General features: G+C 50.2%; 1 protein-coding gene across 1 annotated transcript in view; it reads left to right on the forward strand.

The window, feature by feature from the left end:
• Nucleotides 1–4,654: 4,654 nt before the first annotated feature.
• The window catches only part of LOC144493917 (tyrosine-protein kinase Fyn), a 70,565-nt gene continuing 55,949 nt past the window's right edge, over nt 4,655–19,270 (forward strand). The window contains exons 1-2 of the mRNA XM_078213499.1: nt 4,655–4,794; nt 7,622–7,720. Of these exons, the coding sequence (XP_078069625.1) occupies nt 4,655–4,794; nt 7,622–7,720 (239 nt within the window). The remainder of the gene's footprint in view (nt 4,795–7,621; nt 7,721–19,270) is intronic.

Genomic DNA, 19,270 nt, shown 5'->3' on the forward strand with positions numbered 1-19,270 from the left:
CCCTGCCCCTCCCTCCCTCCGCCCTCCTTCCCTACCCGGCTGCCCCTCCCTCCCGCCCTCCCCTCTCCCTCCCTCCCGCTCCCTCCCTCCCTCCCCTCCCTCCCCTCCCCTCCCTCCCGCTCCCTCCCTCCCTCCCCCTCCCTCCCGCCTCCTCCCTCCCGCTCCCTCCCTCCTCTCTCCTCCCTCCCCCTCCCTCCCGCCCTCCCTCCCTCCCGCTCCCTCCCTCCGCTCCCTCCCTCCCGCTCCCTCCCTCCCGCTCCCTCCCTCCCGCTCCCTCCCCTCCCGCTCCCTCCCTCCCGCTCCCTCCCTCCCGCTCCCTCCCTCCCCTCCCTCCTCCCGCTCCCTCCCTCCCTCCCGCTCCCTCCCTCCCTCCCGTCCCTCCCTCCCGCTCCCTCCCTCCCGCTCCCTCCCTCCCTCCCGCTCCCTCCCTCCCGCTCCCTCCCTCCCTCCCTCCCTCCCTCCCTCTCCCGCTCCCTCCTCCCTCCCCCTCCCTCCCTCCCGCTCCCTCCCTCCTCCCGCTCCCTCCCTCCCGCTCCCTCCCTCCCGCTCCTCCCTCCCGCTCCCTCCCTCCCGCTCCCTCCCTCCCGCTCCCTCCCTCCCGCTCCCTCCCTCCCTCCTCCCCTCCCTCCCTCCCTCCCCGCTCCTCCCTCCCTCCCGCTCCCTCCCGCTCCCTCCCTCCCGCTCCCTCCCTCCCTCCCTCCCGCTCCCTCCCTCCCTCCCGCTCCCTCCCTCCCTCCCGCTCCCTCCCTCCCTCCCCGCTCCCTCCCTCCCTCCCTCCCGCTCCCTCCCGCTCCCTCCCTCCCTCCCTCCCTCCGCTCCCTCCCTCCCTCTCCCCCCTCCCTCCCCTCCCTCCCTCCCTCCCTCCCGCCCTCCCTCCCTCCCTCCCGCTCCCCTCCCTCCCTCCCCCTCCCTCCCTCCCTCCCTCCCGCCTCCCTCCCTCCCTCCCCTCCCTCTCCCCCTCCCTCCTCCCTCCCGCTCCCTCCCTCCCTCCGCTCCCTCCCTCCCTCCCGCTCCCTCCCTCCCTCCCGCTCCCTCCCTCCCTCCCGCTCCCTCCCTCCCTCCCGCTCCCTCCCTCCCGCTCCCTCCCTCCCTCCCTCCCGCTCCCTCCCTCCCTCCCGCTCCCTCCCTCCCTCCCTCCCGCTCCTCCCTCCCTCCTCCCCTCCCTCCCTCCCTCCCTCCCTCCCTCCCTCCCGCTCCCTCCCTCCCTCCCTCCCTCCCTCCCCCCCTCCCTCCCTCCCTCCCTCCCTCCCGCTCCCTCCCTCCGCTCCCTCCCTCCCGCTCCCTCCCCCCTCCCTCCCCCCTCCCTCCCGTCCCTCCCTCCCGCTCCCTCCCTCCCGCTCCCTCCCTCCCGCTCCCTCCCTCCCGCTCCCTCCCTCCCGCTCCCCTCCCTCCCGCTCCCTCCCTCCCGCTCCCTCCCTCCCGCTCCCTCCCTCCCGCTCCCTCCCTCCCGCTCCCTCCCTCCCTCTCCCTCCCTCCCTCTCCCTCCCCCTCCCTCTCCCCCCCTCTCTCTCTCTCTGTCTGTCTGTCTCTCCCCCCCCCCCTCTCTCTCTGTCTCTCTCCAGCTGTGCTTCCTCCGTCCTTTCCCTCAGCACTCACATTATCTCTCCTTTCTGATGATGTGCTTGATGGACAGTCTTTGTCACCAGGCCCAGCTTCAGCTCATCATTGAGACTCTCGCCAACAAGCTTTGTGATTTGTGCCCAGCCAAGAGTACAGGTGTGAGTGTCCGGGCGGGTGGGGAGCTGTTCTGCAGGGACTGGCCAGATTTCAACAGGTTAAAATAGGGGAAATGATGAGGCACTTGGAAGAGGAAGGGGACTTCGACTTGGACTGAAGGAAGAAATGTGAATCTTGCAGAAGAGCAAGATGATGGAGAAATGAACTCAAATGGACTGCCTTTAAGTAGGAAAATGAACTGGAGTGAAGTTATAAGGGATAAATTAGGCCAAAAGAAGGAAAAGTGTAATTTTTTAAAAAGGAGAAGGGTTAAATGCATGTTTCACCATACTCCCCTCTGCCACAGCTTCACAGCATGGACAGCTCAAATGTTCGAACCTGGTAGCAGACTGCAATTTGCATCTGATTAAGTGGATTTGTGGATAGCTTTGGGTTGGCAGAAATAATAGAAATGTCCGTCAATGTAGGAAAAATATGGTTTCAATTTTTTTTTCTGAAGTGGATTTCCAAATGCCAAAGGAGTAAAATGCAGTCAGATTCATCCATAAATTCTTTCTCCGTCTTAGACCCAATGCTCCTAACTAACTGGCCCAAATAAAACATATCGGGCTGTTCCTAAAATAAATGGAAAGAGCATGCTGCATTAATATTTTATTTTGGTCTAGCTCTTCTCCCCTTGTTTAAATTGGGAGCCACCTTCCCCTAATCCCTTGTTCTCGAATGGGTGCTATATATAAGTGCAGGTTGCCAAGTAGTTAACAAGCGTTGCTTCCACCCACACAGTGCAAATACACTGTTCACAATGTCTTCTCCACCCACTTTGCTCAGTCTACAGAACACTCTGGCAGCCCATGCTAACAAAACAGCATTGTTTACGAGCGGCGGAATTTATTTTCCTCTCCCTCTCTCAAACCACCCCCTACCCGCTGATCTCATCTGCACGACCTCTCTGATTTCCGAGGAAAGCAATCAGTGCAGTAATTCAGCACAGCTCTCAGGACTTTCCGATCAGTCCGGAACATTCCCAGGGGGCATGTCCTTCTGCAGCTGTGGCCAGCTGTAAGAAGCTCTGGATCAGTGATGGGCAATCTAGGTGAGTGAATGGGCCACACCAGTGGTCCTCCTTCACCTCAGCGGGACGCCAGATTGAAATCGGGCTCGTTCACTAACACTGAATAAAATTAAATCCATTTAATACATTCCGAATATTTCATAACTGATTATAGAAAATAATCCTAAGACCATAAGACATAGGAGCAGAATTAGGCCACTCGGCCCATCGAGTCTGCTGCGCCATTCAATCATGGCTGATATTTTTCTCATCCCCATTCTCCTGCCTTTTCCCCATAACCCCTGATCCACTTATTAATCAAGAACCTATCTATCTCTGTCTTAAAGACACTCAATGACCTCACCTCCACAGCCTTCTGCGGCAAAGAGTTCCACAGATTCACCACTCTCTGGCTGAAGAAACTCCTGCTCATCTCTGTTTCAAAGGATCGTCCCTTTAGCCTGAGGTTGTGCCCTCTGGTTCTAGTTTTTCCTACTAGTGGAAACATTCTCTCCACGTCCACTCTATCCAGGCCTCGCAGTATCCTGTAAGTTTCAATAAGATCCCCCCTCATCCTTCTAAACTCCAATGAGTACAGATCCAGATATGGATACACCCATCCATATAGAATCAGAGAATCCCTACAGTGAAGAAGGAGGCCATTCGGCCCATTGAGTCTACACCGACCACAATCCCACCCAGGCCCTATCTCCATAACCCCAGGCATTTACCCGAGTTAGTCTCCCCGATACTAAGGGACAATTTAGCATGGTCAATCCACCTAACCAGCACATCTTTGGACTGTGGGAGGAAACTGGAACACCCGGAGGAAACCCACGCAGACACGGGGAGAATGTGCAGACTCCGCACAGACAGTGACCAGAGGCCAGGAGCTGAGAATCGAACCCAGGTCCCTAGCTCTGTGAGGCAGCAGTGCGAACCACTGTGCCATCTGTCACCCCAGGGAATATAGTTTCAAGGTGAGGGGCAGGACATATATTAATAGAACTGTCATCAACTTCAAATGATGATAAAATAAATATTTACAATTTGGATGCAGAGGGAGTGCACAGTCTCACATAGAATCATAGAATCATCCAGTGCAAAGTGGCCCTCCAGCCCATCGAGTCAGCACCGACACATTAGAAACACCTGAACTCCCACCTATTCCCATCTGCCAGCACTTGGCTCAAAGCCCTGAATGTTATGATGTGCCAAGTGCTCAACCAGGTACTTTATAAAGGATATGAGGCAACTTGCCTCTACCACCCTCCCAGGCAGCGCATTCCAATCCGTCACCACCCTCTGGGTAAAAAGGCTTTTCCTCAAATCCCCCCTAAATCTCCTGCCCCTCACCTTGATCCTGTGTCCACTTGTGACTGATCCTTCAACCAAGGGGAACAGTTGCTCCTTATCCATTCTGTCCATGTCTCTCATAACCTTGTGCACCTCAATCAGGTCACCCCTCAGTCTTCTCTGTTGTGAGCAATCAGCATGCACGTCACTTCAGTTGCCCTTGCTTTATGTGCGAACTACTTCAGTCATACGGGGAGGGACAAAAACCACGCAGATAGAAATCACCTTGCGCATGGGCAATGGTCAACAAAATGTCTTGTGGACCGCACTCCGAATCCAGAGGGGCCGCAGGTTGCCCGCCACTGTACCTTGCTGTGGTGATGGAGAGTGCTGGACGTAGTTTAACCCTTTCTTGTTCATTGGCAATGGTGTGTGCGGGGACCTAATCCGAGTTGTTTTAAAGACAGGCAGGGACCATTCTCAACATTCAGAACCACTATTCAATGAATTAATCAGCGCTATAGACTTAATCCTGGCAAAACATTCAGGTGGGAGCCCCGCACAGCCTGCAGGACGGCAGCGGGAGGGATTGACGGGCCTGATGAGCCCTAAGCAATTTGTAAAACAAACATGATTCCATTGGGATTCTTGGTGGACCAGGAGGAACAAGAACCCTACCCCGTCCCAGCGACATCTCCACCAGATCAGAGTGGGGGCATCACAGGGTCTTCACATGCATCACATGCAACACAAAGACATTTGGTGCCAAGGTATACAGGTACGAGTTATTGCTTTGTTAGGGTGGGGAACTGTCTTACCTTCCCCTATTAAATTATTATTAAATTAGAAAGAGTGCAGAAAAAGATTTACTAGGATGCTACTGGGACTTGATGGTTTGAGTTATAAGGAAAGGCTGGATAGACTGCGACTTTTTTCTCTGGAGCATGGGAGACTTAGAGGTGATCTTATAGAGATCTATAAAATAATGAGGGGCACAGATCAGCTAGATAGTCAACATCTTTTCCCAAAAGTAGGGGAGACTAAAACTAGAGGGCATAGGTTTAAGGTGAGAGGGGAGAAAGACAAAACGGTGCAGAGGGGCAATTTTTTCACACAGATAATGATAATTGTCTGGAATGAGCTGCCAGAGGTAGCTTTTGTCTTTTAAAAAGCATTTAGACAGTTACCTGGGTAAGATGGGTATGGAGGGATTTGGGCCAAACGTGGGCAATTGGGACTAGCTTAGTAGTACAAGCTGGGTGGCATGGACAGAATAGAGTCATAGAGGTTTCATTCTGTAAACCTCTATGACTCTATTACCCATTCTGGCCCCATCGTTTAAGTTTTTCCAAAGTTGATGATTTTAGTGAGAGGGCACAAGCGTTCCTGCTGCTTCCCTCCCTGATGCCCAAGATGACCTCTTGCCTCCTGTGCCAAAGAGCCCTGGCGACCTTCCCTTCATTGCTGCTGACCGGACCTTCAATCAGCTGCTCATTTTACCTCTAGCTGTTCTTGGAATGTGGGCATATTGACAAAACCAGTTTTTTATTGGCTGCCCCTGGTTGGACAGAGAAGGTGTTGGAAAGCTGCCAACTCGAGCTGTTCCAGTGGTGAAGCTTTCCCACAATGCTAACATTTTAAAGGCACTCAGCAGCTTGCTAGGCTACTTCAAGGAATCAACCACTGGTGTGAGATTAAGGTCACACATACACAAGGCTGGTTAAGAACAGCAGCTTTCCTTCCTCAGAGAATATTAGTTGGGTTCTTATAACCATCCATTTCACCGTCACATTTACAGATGCCAGATTTTTAATTTCTGGATTTGAAAAAAAAAACTCAATTCAAATTCCACAGTGGGATTTGAACTCTCATTCCCTGGTTATTAAATTGGCTTTTGATTACTGGTCCAATAAGATGATTAAAAATAATAAAGTAAAAGTTTATTTATTAGTCATTAACGCTGCAATGAAGTTACTGTGAAAATCCCCTAGTCGCCACACTCCGGTACCTGTTCGGGTACACTGCTCTGCCCAAGACCGCAAAAAACTACAAAAGGTTGTGAATGTAGCCCAATCCATCCGCAAACCAGCCTCCCATCCATCGACTCTGTCTACACTTCCCGCTGTCTCAGCAAAGCAGCCAGCATAATTAAAGACACCACGCACCCCGGACATACTCTCTTCCACCTTCTTCTGTCGGGAAAAAGGTACAAAACTCTGAGGTCATGTACCAACCGACTCGAGAACAGCTTCTTCCCTGCTGCTGTCAGACTTTTGAATGGACTTACCTTGCATTAAGTTGATCTTTCTCTACGCCCTAGCTATGACTGTAACACTACATTCTGCACTCTCCTTTCCTTCTCTATGAACGGTATGATTTGTCTATATAGCGCGGAAGAAACAACACTTTTCACTGTATGTTAACACATGTGACAATAATAAATCAAATCAAATCAACTGAGGGAAAACTTAGCATGGCCAATCCACCTAACCAGCACCTTTTTCGGATCGTGGGAGGAAACCGGAGCACCCGGAGGAAACCCACGCAGACACTGGGAGAATGTGCAGACTCTGAACAGTGACCCAAGCCGGGAATCGAACTCTGGTCCCTGGTGCTGTGAGGCAGCAGTGCTAGCCACTGTGCCATCGTGCCGCCCAATTATATACATTATAGCCAATTATATACATTATAGCAGCACCAATTTAAGCTGCTAATGGCCTTTAAACGCAAACCAGTACTCATGTTTCTACTCCCAGGTGCACGTGCGTCTAATTTGCTGGCCGGTCTCCTGGAGGAACATGGCAATGATCACATCGAAGAACTGGCCCATGGGGATCTCCTAGGGGTCAGAGGGCAAGGTGTAGGTCCATGAACGCTGCACTGTGCCTCCATCAGCAGTGGGATGTGTAGGCCTGAGTGCGGTTTTTCCTGTTACTCCTGTCCTTCAGCTGAACGTGTCACTCAAGCCTTCAGAGTCACCGTGATCCGAAATCAAAGGCCTCTGTGATTAGGCAGCGACCCTCGGGCACCATTTTAGAACCAGATCCTCAAGTATTTCATAGAACCCAGACAGTGCAGAAGGAGGCCATTCGGCCCATCGAGTCTGCACTGACCATAATCCCGGGTATAGGAGATACGGCCCTATCCCCGTAACCCCATGCATTTATCCCAGCTAGTCCCCCTGGCACTAAGGGGCAATTTTAGCATGGCCAATCCACCTTACCCGCATACCCTTAGACTGTGGGAGGAAACCGGAGCACCTGGAGGAAACCCACGCAGACACGGGGAGAACGTGCAGACTCCGCACAGACAGTGGCCCAAGCTGGGAATCGAACCCAGATCCCTGGCAGCCGTGCTAACCACTGTGCCACTGTGCCGCCCCTGCCTCTATTAATTTATAATAGAGGCGAGGTAAAGACAAACAAGATTGAGGTTTACTGAGACATTGTGTGGTTAGGTCTCGGTTCATGGTGCAGGTTTGAAGGAGAAAATGGCAGCAGTCCTGTTGTTGTAATTGCTAATCACTGTGTTGTATCCTGCGTGGTGCTGCCGCCTTTTCCGAGTGTTTGATATTCTGATGCTTCTGTCTTTCTACAGAGAGGGAGACTGGTGGGAAGCCCGATCCTTACAGTCCGGAGGAACCGGATACATTCCCAGTAATTACGTGGCTCCAGTCGATTCCATCCAGGCAGAGGAGTAAGTTTCAATTTGTTTTGAGCTGAAGGATGTGTAAATTAGGGCCCTCCGGGGATAAAGATTAACCTCCAGGAAGGAAATAACACGGGTCCATTTTATTTTCTTTTTAAAGGCAGGATTGCTTTGGTCACTTCCATGGTCACAAAGATATGTGAGATGGGAAAAGTCTGTTTGGGCAGTGGAGACCCCTCCAAGATTATGTACATTCATTGACAATCCTAATATTGTGGTGTGCAGACTTGATGGGCTGAATGGCCTCTTCCTGAAGTGTAAGGATTTTATGATTCTGTTAATGAGCTGAAACTTCAGGATAAAGGGGGAGATTTTCTTGCCTCTCTGCTGTGTTTCTCACGGCGGGAGGCAGCATGCCGTTGGCCGGAGGGGGGGGGGGCGGGGGCTCACCCCTGCTCCCCCGAGAGATGAGAAACTGTTTCTGCTGGGTTTTTTCATGCACCGAGTGCATAAGATCGCAGATTTGAACTCCCCAAAAAACGAATCTGAAACTCTCCCGTTTTCATGCTCAACCTAGACTTAGAATTTCTTTGGTAAGACCCCCCGACCCCCCGCCCCCCCCCTCTCTCACCCTTGTTTTCATTGACTCTTCCTCTGTGTATATTTGAATGCGGCCATTAGTGCACTAAGGGTTAACATAGAAACATAGAAGATAAGAGCAGGCCATTTGGCCCATCGAGCCTGCTCCGCCATTCATTACAATCATGGCAGATCATCCAACTCAACAGCCTAATCTTGCTTTTTTTCCCCATAACCTTTGATCCAATTCACCCCAAGTGCTATATCCAGCCGCCTCTTGAATACATTCAATGTTTCGGCATCAACTACTTCCTGTGGTAATGAATTCCACAGGCTCACCACTCTCTGGGTGAAGAAATGTCCCCTCATCTCTGTCCTAAATGGTCTACCCTGAATCGTCAGACTGTGAACCCTGGTCCTGGACTCCATCCTCCCTGCATCTACCCTGTCTAGTCCTGTTAGAATTTTAAAAGTCTCTATGAGATCCCCCTTCGTTCATCTGAATTCCAGCGAAAACAATGCTCACCGAGTCAATCTCTCCTCGTACTTCAGTCCCACCATCTCCAGAATCAGCCTTTGCTGCACTCCCTCGAGAGCAAGAACATCCTTCCTCAGAAAAGGAGACCAAAACTGCACATCATACTCCAGGTGTGGCCTTGCCAAGACCCTGTATAATTGCAACAACACCTCCCTGCTCCTGTACTCGCAACCTCTCTCAATGAAGGCCAACATATCATTTGCCGCCTTTACCGCCTGCTGCACTAAGTGACTAATGCTTGAAACTACTCTTTAACAGCAGTGGAGGCCCAGGATTTAAGTTTCATGAGATCTTCTCTGTCCCTTGCCCTAATGCAGAAGTGACTGCCTCATGTAAAATAAGACTGGCCTGTTTAAGACCCTGGATATTGCCAGTGACAGCTATGTTATTTTTATCTTCTTTGACTGAAGCAGTGTATGGCTAATAAAATCCAACTGACAGTATCCATGACATTCCAGAATTATGCTGGCTGCCTCCTCAAGCTTTTGAAAAAAAAAAGAAAAACAACTTCTGTTCCCGCTCCAGTAGTTCATTAAAAATAACGACAAGCTCTCAATAGGTAGAGAATCATTTGGCCTGGGTTTTTTTTGCTCGGAGCAAGATTCACAATTTCTAAAGCTATACATCAGTTGTTGAATCTTGGAGTGAACTCTCATTTTTTGATGTAAATTATCAGATGTGTCTGACAGAGGCAGCAATAAATTGCCCCAGGACCGACTTCCAAGGCACCTCGTTGAAACTTTTGGGAAACGGGCCAATAGCAGCTGTTCAGAATAATGCCCTCTCTTAGAACATGGAACAGTACAGCATAGGACCAGAGCATCCGGCCCACTATGTGCTGGACATGGCGCCAAATCAAGCTAATCCCTTCTGGCTGTCCTTGGTCCATATTCCTCTATTCCTTGCATATTCATGTGCTTACCTAAGAGCCCCTTAAACACCCATATCATTTCTGCCTGCAGCCTGGTAGCCCCTCTCGCCTTAAATGGATGCATTTAGAAACATAGAAAAACTACAGCACAAAACAGGCCCTTCGGCCCCACAAGTTGTGCCGAACATATCCCTACCTTTTAGGCCTACCTATAACCCTCCATCCTATTAAGTCCCATGTACTCATCCAGGAGTCTCTTAAAAGCCCCTATTGAGTTTGCCTCCACCACCACTGACGGCAGCCGATTCCACTCGCCCACCACCCTCTGTGTGAAAAACTTCCCCCTAACATTTCTCCTGTACCTACCCCCCCAGCACCCTAAACCTGTGTCCTCTCGTAGCAGCCATTTCCACCCTGGGAAAAAGCCTCTGAGAGTCCACCCGATCTATGCCTCTCAACATCTTATACACCTCTATTAGGTCCCCTCTCATCCTACGTCTCTCCAAGGAGAAAAGACCGAGCTCCCTCAGCCTATCCTCATAAGGCATGCCACTCAATCCAGGCAACATCCTTGTAAATCTCCTCTGCACCCTTTCAATCTTTTCCACATCCTTCCTGTAATGAGGCGACCAGAACTTAGCACAGTACTCCAAGTGGGGTCTAACGAAGGTCTTATATAGCTGCATCATTATCCCCGGACTCCTAAACTCAATCCCTCGATTGATAAAGGCCAGCGCACCAAACGCCTTCTTAACCACCTCCTCCACCTGCGGGGCCGATTTTAGAGTCCTATGGACCTGGACCCCTAAGAGTCTTTCCCTTTATATTGTACTCCTTCATCCCATTTGACCTGCCAAAATGGACCACTATCTATGTCCCTCTGTAACTTCTGACACCCCTCCAGACTATCCACAACCCCACCAACCTTCGTGTTGTCGGCAAACTTACCAACCCATCCCTTCACTTCCTCATCCAGGTCATTTATGAAAATGACAAACAGCAAGGGTCCCAGAACAGATCCCTGGGGCACACCACTGGTGACCGACCTCCATTTAGAAAAAGACCCATCTACATACACTCTCTGCCTCCTTTGGACAAGCCAGTTCTGGATCCACCGGGCAGCAGCCCTTTGGATCCCATGCACTCTCACTTTTTCTAGAAGCCTTGCATAGGGGACCTTATCGAACGCCTTGCTAAAATCCATATAAACCACAGCTACCGCTTTCCCTTCGTCAATGTGTTTAGTCACATTTTCGAAGAACTCCACTAGGCTCGGAAGGCACGATCTGCCTTTGACAAAGCCATGCTGAGTATTCTTGAGCATACTAAACCTCTCTAAATGCTCATAAAATCTTGTCCCTCAGGATCTTCTCCATCAGCTTACCAACCACTGAGGTTAGACTCACCGGTCGGTAATTTCCTGGGCTATCCCTATTCCCCTTCTTGAAAATAGGAACCACATCCGCAATCCTCCAATCCTCCGGCACCTCTCCCGTCTCCATCGACGATGCAAAGGTCATCGCCAGAGGCTCTGCAATCTCTTCCCTCGCCTCCCACAGTAACCTGGGGTACATCCCATCCGTTGTTGTCATGTCTCTCACTGTCAGGGCAGAGACTGATCGAACCGGCAGTGTCGGCTCTCCAGAAATTAAAATAAGAATTTTTAAAAAAAAAAGACCCCCCCCCCAATGGACACTGAGACCACGTGTCTCCCCCTCCCACCACACACACGCACGAAGGCATTGGAGGCAGTACAGAGGAGATTCACAAGAATGATTCCAGCGATGAAAAACTAAAGCTATGAGAATAGATTGGAGAATTGGGACGGTTTTCCTTGGAGAAACGAAGGCTGAGAGGAGACTGCCCACACAGTGTCAGTAATCCAATCACGCAGAACAAGAACTTCCTGAATGACGGCAGCGGGTGCAGTAGTCCTTAACCCCCGCCCCTCCCCCCAAGCCTTTGAGAAGATGTAAGGAAAATTGAAATCCCAGAGACGTGGTGGGGATGGGTAACTAACCTTTCAAGTGACGGGGGAGTCCCTAAGCTCGAAACCCTGTCATTCCAGGCCTCGGAATGGGTGGCAGGAAACTATAGCAGCCACAGTTGCTGATGGCATGACGTTGCGTTCACAGATTTCGTAATGTCAAATCCATTGCATGAGAGTGACGCAGTACCCGTACAAAACAGCTCTGACTCGTGCCTCTGCTTTTATTTAAACATTTAACATTCCGTCGTGAACGTCAACTGTTACCGTTTGTCTGCACATTTACCAGCCGAGATTTCAGCTCCAAGAGCCTCTCGTTTAGCCGCATCTAACTAAGGGCTTGAAGGTCCCATGACAGACGGAACAATAGATCTACATCTGCATCACTGACTACACGCTCCTGTGATGGTGCATCTCTGACTAACACTCCTCCTTGTCTCATGGGAATTTCCACCTTCAGAAGGGAATTTGAGGGAACACTCTTAACTGTTGGCGGCAAATTCAGACAAGGCAGCCTTTACGCAGCTTGTCCCATGAGCCGCGGAGGGGATAATGGCCGAGCTTTGGTACAAAGTACACTGCACCCCGGACATACTCTCTTCCATCGGGAAAAAGATACAGAAGTCTGAGGTCACGTACCAACCGACTCAAGAACAGCTTCTTCCCTGCTGCCATCAGACCTTTGAATGGACCTACCTTGCCTTAAGTTGATCTTTCTCTACACACTAGCTGTGACTGTAACACTACATTCTGCACTCCCTCCTTTCCTTCTCTATGAACGGTATGCTTTGTCTGTATAGCTTTGATTTATTATTTTCACAGGTATTAACATACAGTGAAAAGTATTGTTTCTTGCACGCCATACAGACAAAACATACCGTTCATAGAGAAGGAAACAAGAGAGTGCAGAATATAGTGTTACAGTTATAGCTAGGGTTTAGAGAAAGATCAACTTAATGCAAGGTAAGTCCATTCAAAAGTCTGACAGCAGCAGGGAAGAAGCTATTCTTGAGTCTGTTGGTATGTGACCTCAGACTTTTGTATCTTTTTCCCGGCGGAAGAAGGTGGAAGAGAGAATAACCGGGATGCGTGGGGTCCTTAATTATGATGGCTGCTTTGCTGAAGCAGTGGGAAGTGTAGACAGAGTCAATGGATGGGAGGCTGGTTTGCGTGATGGATTGGGCTACATTCACGACCTTTTGTAGTTCCTTGCGGTCTTGGACAGAGCAGGAGCCATACCAAGCTGTGATATAACCGGAAAGAATGCTTTCTATGGTGCACCCGTAAAAGTTGGTGAGAGAAACAATACTTTTCACTGTATCCCAATACATAATAGAATCATACAGTGCAGAAGGAGGCCATTTGGCCCATCGAGCCTGCACCGACCACAATCCCACCCAGGCCCTATCCCATAACCCCATGCATTTATCCTAGTTTTTCCCCCTGACACTAAGGGGCAATTTAGCATGGCCAATCCACCCAACCCACACATCTTTGGACTCTGGGAGGAAACCGGAGCACCCTGAGGAAACCCTCGCAGACACGGGGAGAATGTGCAGACTCCGCACAGACAGTGACCCAAGCCGGGAATCGAACCCGGGTCCCTGGCACTGTGAGGCAGCAGTGCTAACCACTGTGCCACCATGTCGCCCATATAACAATAATAAATCAAATCAAATCACTAACACGTAGAAAACTGCAGCTAGTTTATCAATGTTGTCCGGGCTCTAGAATTCGGTACCATCTTAAAGCACACTCGCAGTCCTGCTGAGTTTAGGAAGCTGGCTGATTTGGGGTGGCAGAAAGTTAATGCTGCAAGCATTGCCTCTCAATGTCTCGAGGAAAATTTGGCCTTTTGAAGATTAAGCCTTGCAGCTTTTCTTGGCAGGATGAGGGTACTTACTGTCTTTAGTAGCAGAGACACACGGGATGAGGGAATACAAACTCAAACCAGAAATTCCTGGAATTCGGAGTAAATGAGTGTCAGTGTAAAAGAGCCTTTAGCTTAGCGTGGTAAATAAGGACAGGATATTCCCTTGTACAGGGTTATGGTTAGCTCTGGTAGCGGTTTTGTCTTGCCCCTGTGCTCTTTGAGAGCATTCTTTGATATCGCAGCAGCGAAGCTTTGATCCGTCTTTGGGAGGGCCGGGTTCTGAAGATGACTGAGGCTGACATTAAAGAGACAATGAACCAACACACATAGCTGAAGATGGAGCACTGCGAAGTCACTGGCTGTGTCTCGACTGATTAATACAGCGTGTGCATTTGGTCAGGTGAAAGGGATTCCTGCAAAGGGCTGTGAATACGCTATTTAGATAAAAACAATATAAAAGGGAAAAACTGGGGATGGCACAGTAGTTAGCACTGCTGCCTCACAGTGCCAGGGACCCGGGTTCGATTCCCGGCTTGGGTCACCATCCGTGTGGAGTCTGCACGTTCTCCCCGTATCTGTGTGGGTTTCCTCCGGGTGCTCCAGTTTCCTCCCACAGTCCAAAAGACGTGCTGGTTAGGTGCATTGGCCATGCTAAATTCTCCCTCAGTGTACCCGAACAGGTGCCGGACTGTGGCAACTAGGGGATTTTCACAGTAACTTCATTGCAGTGTGAATGTAAGCCTACTTGTGACACTAATAAATAAACTGAAAAAAACTTTCAATAATACTGCGCGAAACAACCTTGATATTGTTACATAGAACAGTACAGCACAGGAACAAGCCCTTTGACCCATGATGATGTGCCGAACATGACGCCAAATTAAATTAAACTAATCCTTTCTGCGTGCCCGTGGCCCTTGCATATTCATGTGCTTATCTAAAAGCCCCTTAAACGCCCCTATCGCAGCTCGTTCCAGAAACCTACCGCTCTCTGTGTAAAAAAAAAAAAAAATTGCCCCTCACATCTGCTTTGAGCTTTCCCCCTCATCTTAAGTGCATCCCCCCCCCGTCGCCCTCCCCCCACCAAGTATTAGACATTTCAACTCTAGGAAGAAGATTCTAACTGTCAACCCTACCTATGTCCATTTACAATTCTTTGTAATTGTCACGAAGACCATAAGACACAAGAGCCATCGATTCTGCTCCGCCATTCAATGAAGGGGATATAAACTGAGGTTGTCTTACTTTAGGCCTATTAATTCAAACTTAGCAATTGTTGCGTAGGTTTAAGATGAGTATCATTTTTTATTAATTCCCCAACTGCCCTGCATCTTCCCCCACCCCAGTTCAAAGGAACACTTATCATAGAATAGAATAGAAACACTCAGCGCGGAAGCAAGCCGTTTGGCCCATCGAGTCTGCACCTACTCTCCAGCAGAACATCCCATCCAGACCATGTAACCCCACATTTTTACCCCACTAATCCCCTTAACTTGCATATCTTGGTACACTAAGGGGTAATTTAGCATGGCCCATTAATCCAACCTGCACATCTTTGGACCGTGGGAGGAAACCTGAGCACCCGGAGGAAACCCCCGCAGACACGGGGCTAACATGCAGACTCCGCACAGACAGTGACCCAAGCCGGGAATCGAACCCGGGTCCCTGGCACTGTGAGGCAGCAGTGTTAACCCACTGTACCGCCAGTGGGATGGTTTCCTGACAGCAGTAGCTGCCCTCAGAGTTTGTGCAGCTTTGATATCTCTGCTACACCTTTAGCTTAAGGGTCAGTTACATCAGCAGTAAGCTGTGTTTAATACAGCTACTATATCCCAGTAAATCAGCCCAGGGTGCTTTGCTGCAGTGTGTTCAAAAACACCTGTCAAGGAGGGACGGGACAGGATGAAGTGATTGAAAGTTTGGTCAAAGGAGTGAGTTTTAAGGTGGGTCTTAAAGAGGGAGAGGAATTTAAGGTGGGAGTCCAGAGTGGAGATCACCAAAGTGTGTGTGTGTGTTTTTGAGGGGGGGGGGTGGTTTGAGTGGCAGAGTGTGTGTGTGTTTGGGGGGGTGGGGGGGTGTGGCACAGAGTGGAGTGTGTGTGTGTGTGTTTGGAGGGGGGGTGGCACAGAGTGGTCTGTGTATTTTTGAAGGGGTGGTGTTGTGAGTGGCACAGAGTGGAGCGTGTGTGTGTGATTGGGAGGGGGTGGCACACAGTGGAGTGTGTGTGTTTGGGAGGGGGTGGCACACAGTGGAGTGTGTGTGTTTGGGAGGGGGTGGCACACAGTGGAGTGTGTGTGTTTGGGAGGGGGTGGCACACAGTGGAGTGTGTGTGTTTGGGAGGGGGTGGCACAGAGTGTAGTGTGTGTGTTTGGGAGGTGGGTGATATGAGTGGCACAGAGTGGCGCGTGTGTGTATTTGGGAGGGGGGTGGTGTGCCTGCCAGAAGCCAGGAAAGCTGAGAGCTTGGGGGTGGGGGTGTTGTGGTGGTTGTGGGCTTAGAAGAGGTTACATGGATAGCGAGGGGTAAATAAAACAATGCGTGAATGAAGCACAATGATTGTAGACATTGATAGAGTGGACAGCAGCATAGTCGAGTGAGGAAGAGTGTGCCAGGCCATACAGGATTGGGTGCAGAATAGGAAAGCTTTGAATGAACTGAAACTTATGGCCAGGACAACATTGGGACATTCCTGTCCCGTGGTCACAAAGGCCTGGACAGGTGTTTCAACGCCGGATGGGCTGAAATTTACAAATAAATCTCAAGGTATGGCTTGCGTTAATAAAGCTCTTCCTTCATTCTCGCTCTTTGTAAAATATGATGGTCACTGGCAGAATCTCCCACCCCCATTAACCTCGTACAGCTTCTGGTAACTGTGATAAATGTCAACTAAAACCCGAGTGGACTGCACACCATTAATTCAGTTTAAACTGCAGCATCATTACTGTTGGATCCCAATTCATCACTTGCAAAGCAATTCTTTCCCCCGATAGGTCCTCTTTTTGCCGATGTCAGCAGAAATAACTTTACACCTTCCCCAAGTCACCCAAAATCCCACGCTGAGTTCAGAAATGAGAGATCAGGAGACATGACCGCCAGTCTAAATTTTAATTGCAGTCCTGCCATCTGCAAAACATATTAGCAAGAAGTTATGGCTGCACATAAATTAATGGACTTCAGTCCAGCATTTCCAATCCCGAGGGTTCAGCAGTGGCGATAGCAACCCAAAGGTCCCAGTCACCTTGGCCTCTATCTTTCCTGCTGCTGTTTGTTGACGGTAGAGGCACAGGAAAAACCAAGGAACGGGGAGGAGATGATACAGCCATGGAGAAAGAGTAAAGGAACAACACAAAGGAGCTGGGACTCGACTCCTGTCCTTTGGGCCTGCGGATAGAGAACTGCAGAAGTCACTTTGGATTAGACAAAGTACCACTCTGGTGGAAGAGTTTGTATTGAAAGCTTAAGTTTTTTATTCCCAAAGTGCTTTTCCAACCACTCCTGCATGGATAGAGGAAGTTAGGTTGATTGACCATGCTTAAATTGCCCCTTAGTGTCCTGAGATGCGTGGGTTAGAGGGATTAGTGGGTAAAATATGTAGGGATAGGGGGGTAGGGCTTGGGTGGGATTGTGGTCGGTGCAGACTCGATGGGCCAAATGGCCTCTTTCTGTACTGTAGGGCTTCTATGACTTCTATGATCTATGAAGTCCTTGGGTCATGGGTGGCACAGTGGTTAGCACTGCAGCCTCACAGCGCCAGGGACCCGGGTTGGGTCACTGTCTGTGTGGAGTTTGCACATTCTCCACGGGTTTCCTCCGGGTGCTCCAGTTTCATCCAACGGTCCAAAGATATGCAGATTCGGAGGATTGGCCATGGGAAATGTGTGGGGTCACTAATTGGGCCAACTCTTCTTTTTCATAGAATCATAGAAACCCTACAGTGCAGAAGGAGGCCATTCTGCCCATCGAGTCTGCACTGACCACAATCCCACCCAGGTCCTATTCCCATAACCCCATGCATTTACGCTAGCTAATCCCCCTGACACTAAGGGACAATTTAGCATGGCCAGTCCACCCAACCCGCACAAATTTGGACTGTGGGAGGAACCCGGAGCACCTGGAATAAACCCTTTTCTGCTATTCTCTTGCTCTTGATGAGTTTATAAAAGTCTTTGGGTTTCCCTCTATTTTACTTGCCAATGCTTCTTCACACACGCACACCCAGAGCAAGCTGCTACACTGAGGCTGTGCACTGAACACTAGGTTCCACCACCATTGTCAGAGTATGTCCCTGAGCCATTCAATTCTACTTCTGTGAGGGAGCAGTCATTCGCGTTGCAGTTTTGTGCAACTTTGGACAGTGCTAGTTCCCAGCACTCCCCCTCCCCCCCCCCCCCCCCCCCTCTCTCTCTCTCTCTCTAATACTGGAGAGGAAGAACCTGCCTTTGGTTGGATTATTCCAGCACTGCGAGTGACTGTGAAAAGCCAATTGTTTTAATAGAGACTTTTCACTCGAGTTATAGATAGCAAAACAGCTCCACGGTTGGCGAAGGGAATCCTTGCAAATCTCTTCTAAGGCCGACTATGTACGGAGGGAGAGGACAATGCGTGACCATCCCGGGGACAGTGGAACATCCACTCCCCCCCCTCCGTGGCTTGCAACTGGGAAATCTCCCAAGAGGTTGGATCTGCCCGTTCTGTGCAGTTGAGTAACAGACTCGGTCGAAGTCCCTGGCTGTTTTCCGGATAACCGGCACGCTACTCTTGTGACAATCTCGGCTGAAGTTGCAGAACTGAGCAGAGATCATAGAATCATACAGTGCAGAAGGAGGCCATTCAGCCCAGCGAACCTTCGCCGGCAACAATCCCACCCAGGCCCTATTCCCATAACCCTACGTATTTACCCTGCTGATCCCCGACACTAAGGGGCAATTTAACATGATGTGGAGATGTCGGTGTTGGACTGGGGTAAACACAGTGAGAAGTCTCACAGCACCAGGTTAAAGTCCAACAGTTTTATTTGGTAGCACAAGCCACTAGCTTTTGGAGCGCTGCTCACCTGATGAAGAGGCAGCGCTCCGAAAACTAGTGGCTTGTGCTACCAAATAAACCTTTTTAGACTTTAACCTGGTGTTGTGAGACTTCCAATTTAACATGGCCAAATCAATCTAACCAACACTTCTTTGGAAGAAACCGGAGCACCCAGAGGAAACCCATGCAGACATGAGGAGAATGTGCAGACTCCACCACAGTGTGGCACAGTGGTTAGCACTGCTGCCTCACAGCACCAGGGACCCGGGTTCAATTCCGGCCTTGAGTCACTGAGTGGAGTTTGCACGTTTACCCCGTGTCTGCGTGGGTTTCCTCCAGATGCTCCGGTTTCCTCCCACAGTCCGAAAGATGTGCTGGGTAGGTGCATTGACCGTGCTAAATTCTCCCTCAGTGTACCTGAATAGGCGCCAGAGTGTGGCGACTAGGGGATTTTCACAGGAGCTTCATTGCAGTGTTAATGTAAGCCTGCTTGTGACACTAATAAATAAACGGTAAACCCGAGGTCGGAATTGAACCTGGGTCCCTGACGCTGTGAGGCAGCAATGCTAACCACTGCGCCGCTCTAATGATGATTCCCCTGCATTCAAAATTTCACCCTCCCTGCTGCTTGTTTGTGTGACTCACAGCCTTTAGGAACAGCGCATCCAAAAACACGCATGTTCTGGGCTTGCATCATGAGGAAGCGTCATCGACATGGATACGTT

This window comes from Mustelus asterias, chromosome 5, assembly GCF_964213995.1.
Source record: "Mustelus asterias chromosome 5, sMusAst1.hap1.1, whole genome shotgun sequence".
Lineage (NCBI taxonomy): Eukaryota > Metazoa > Chordata > Chondrichthyes > Carcharhiniformes > Triakidae > Mustelus > Mustelus asterias.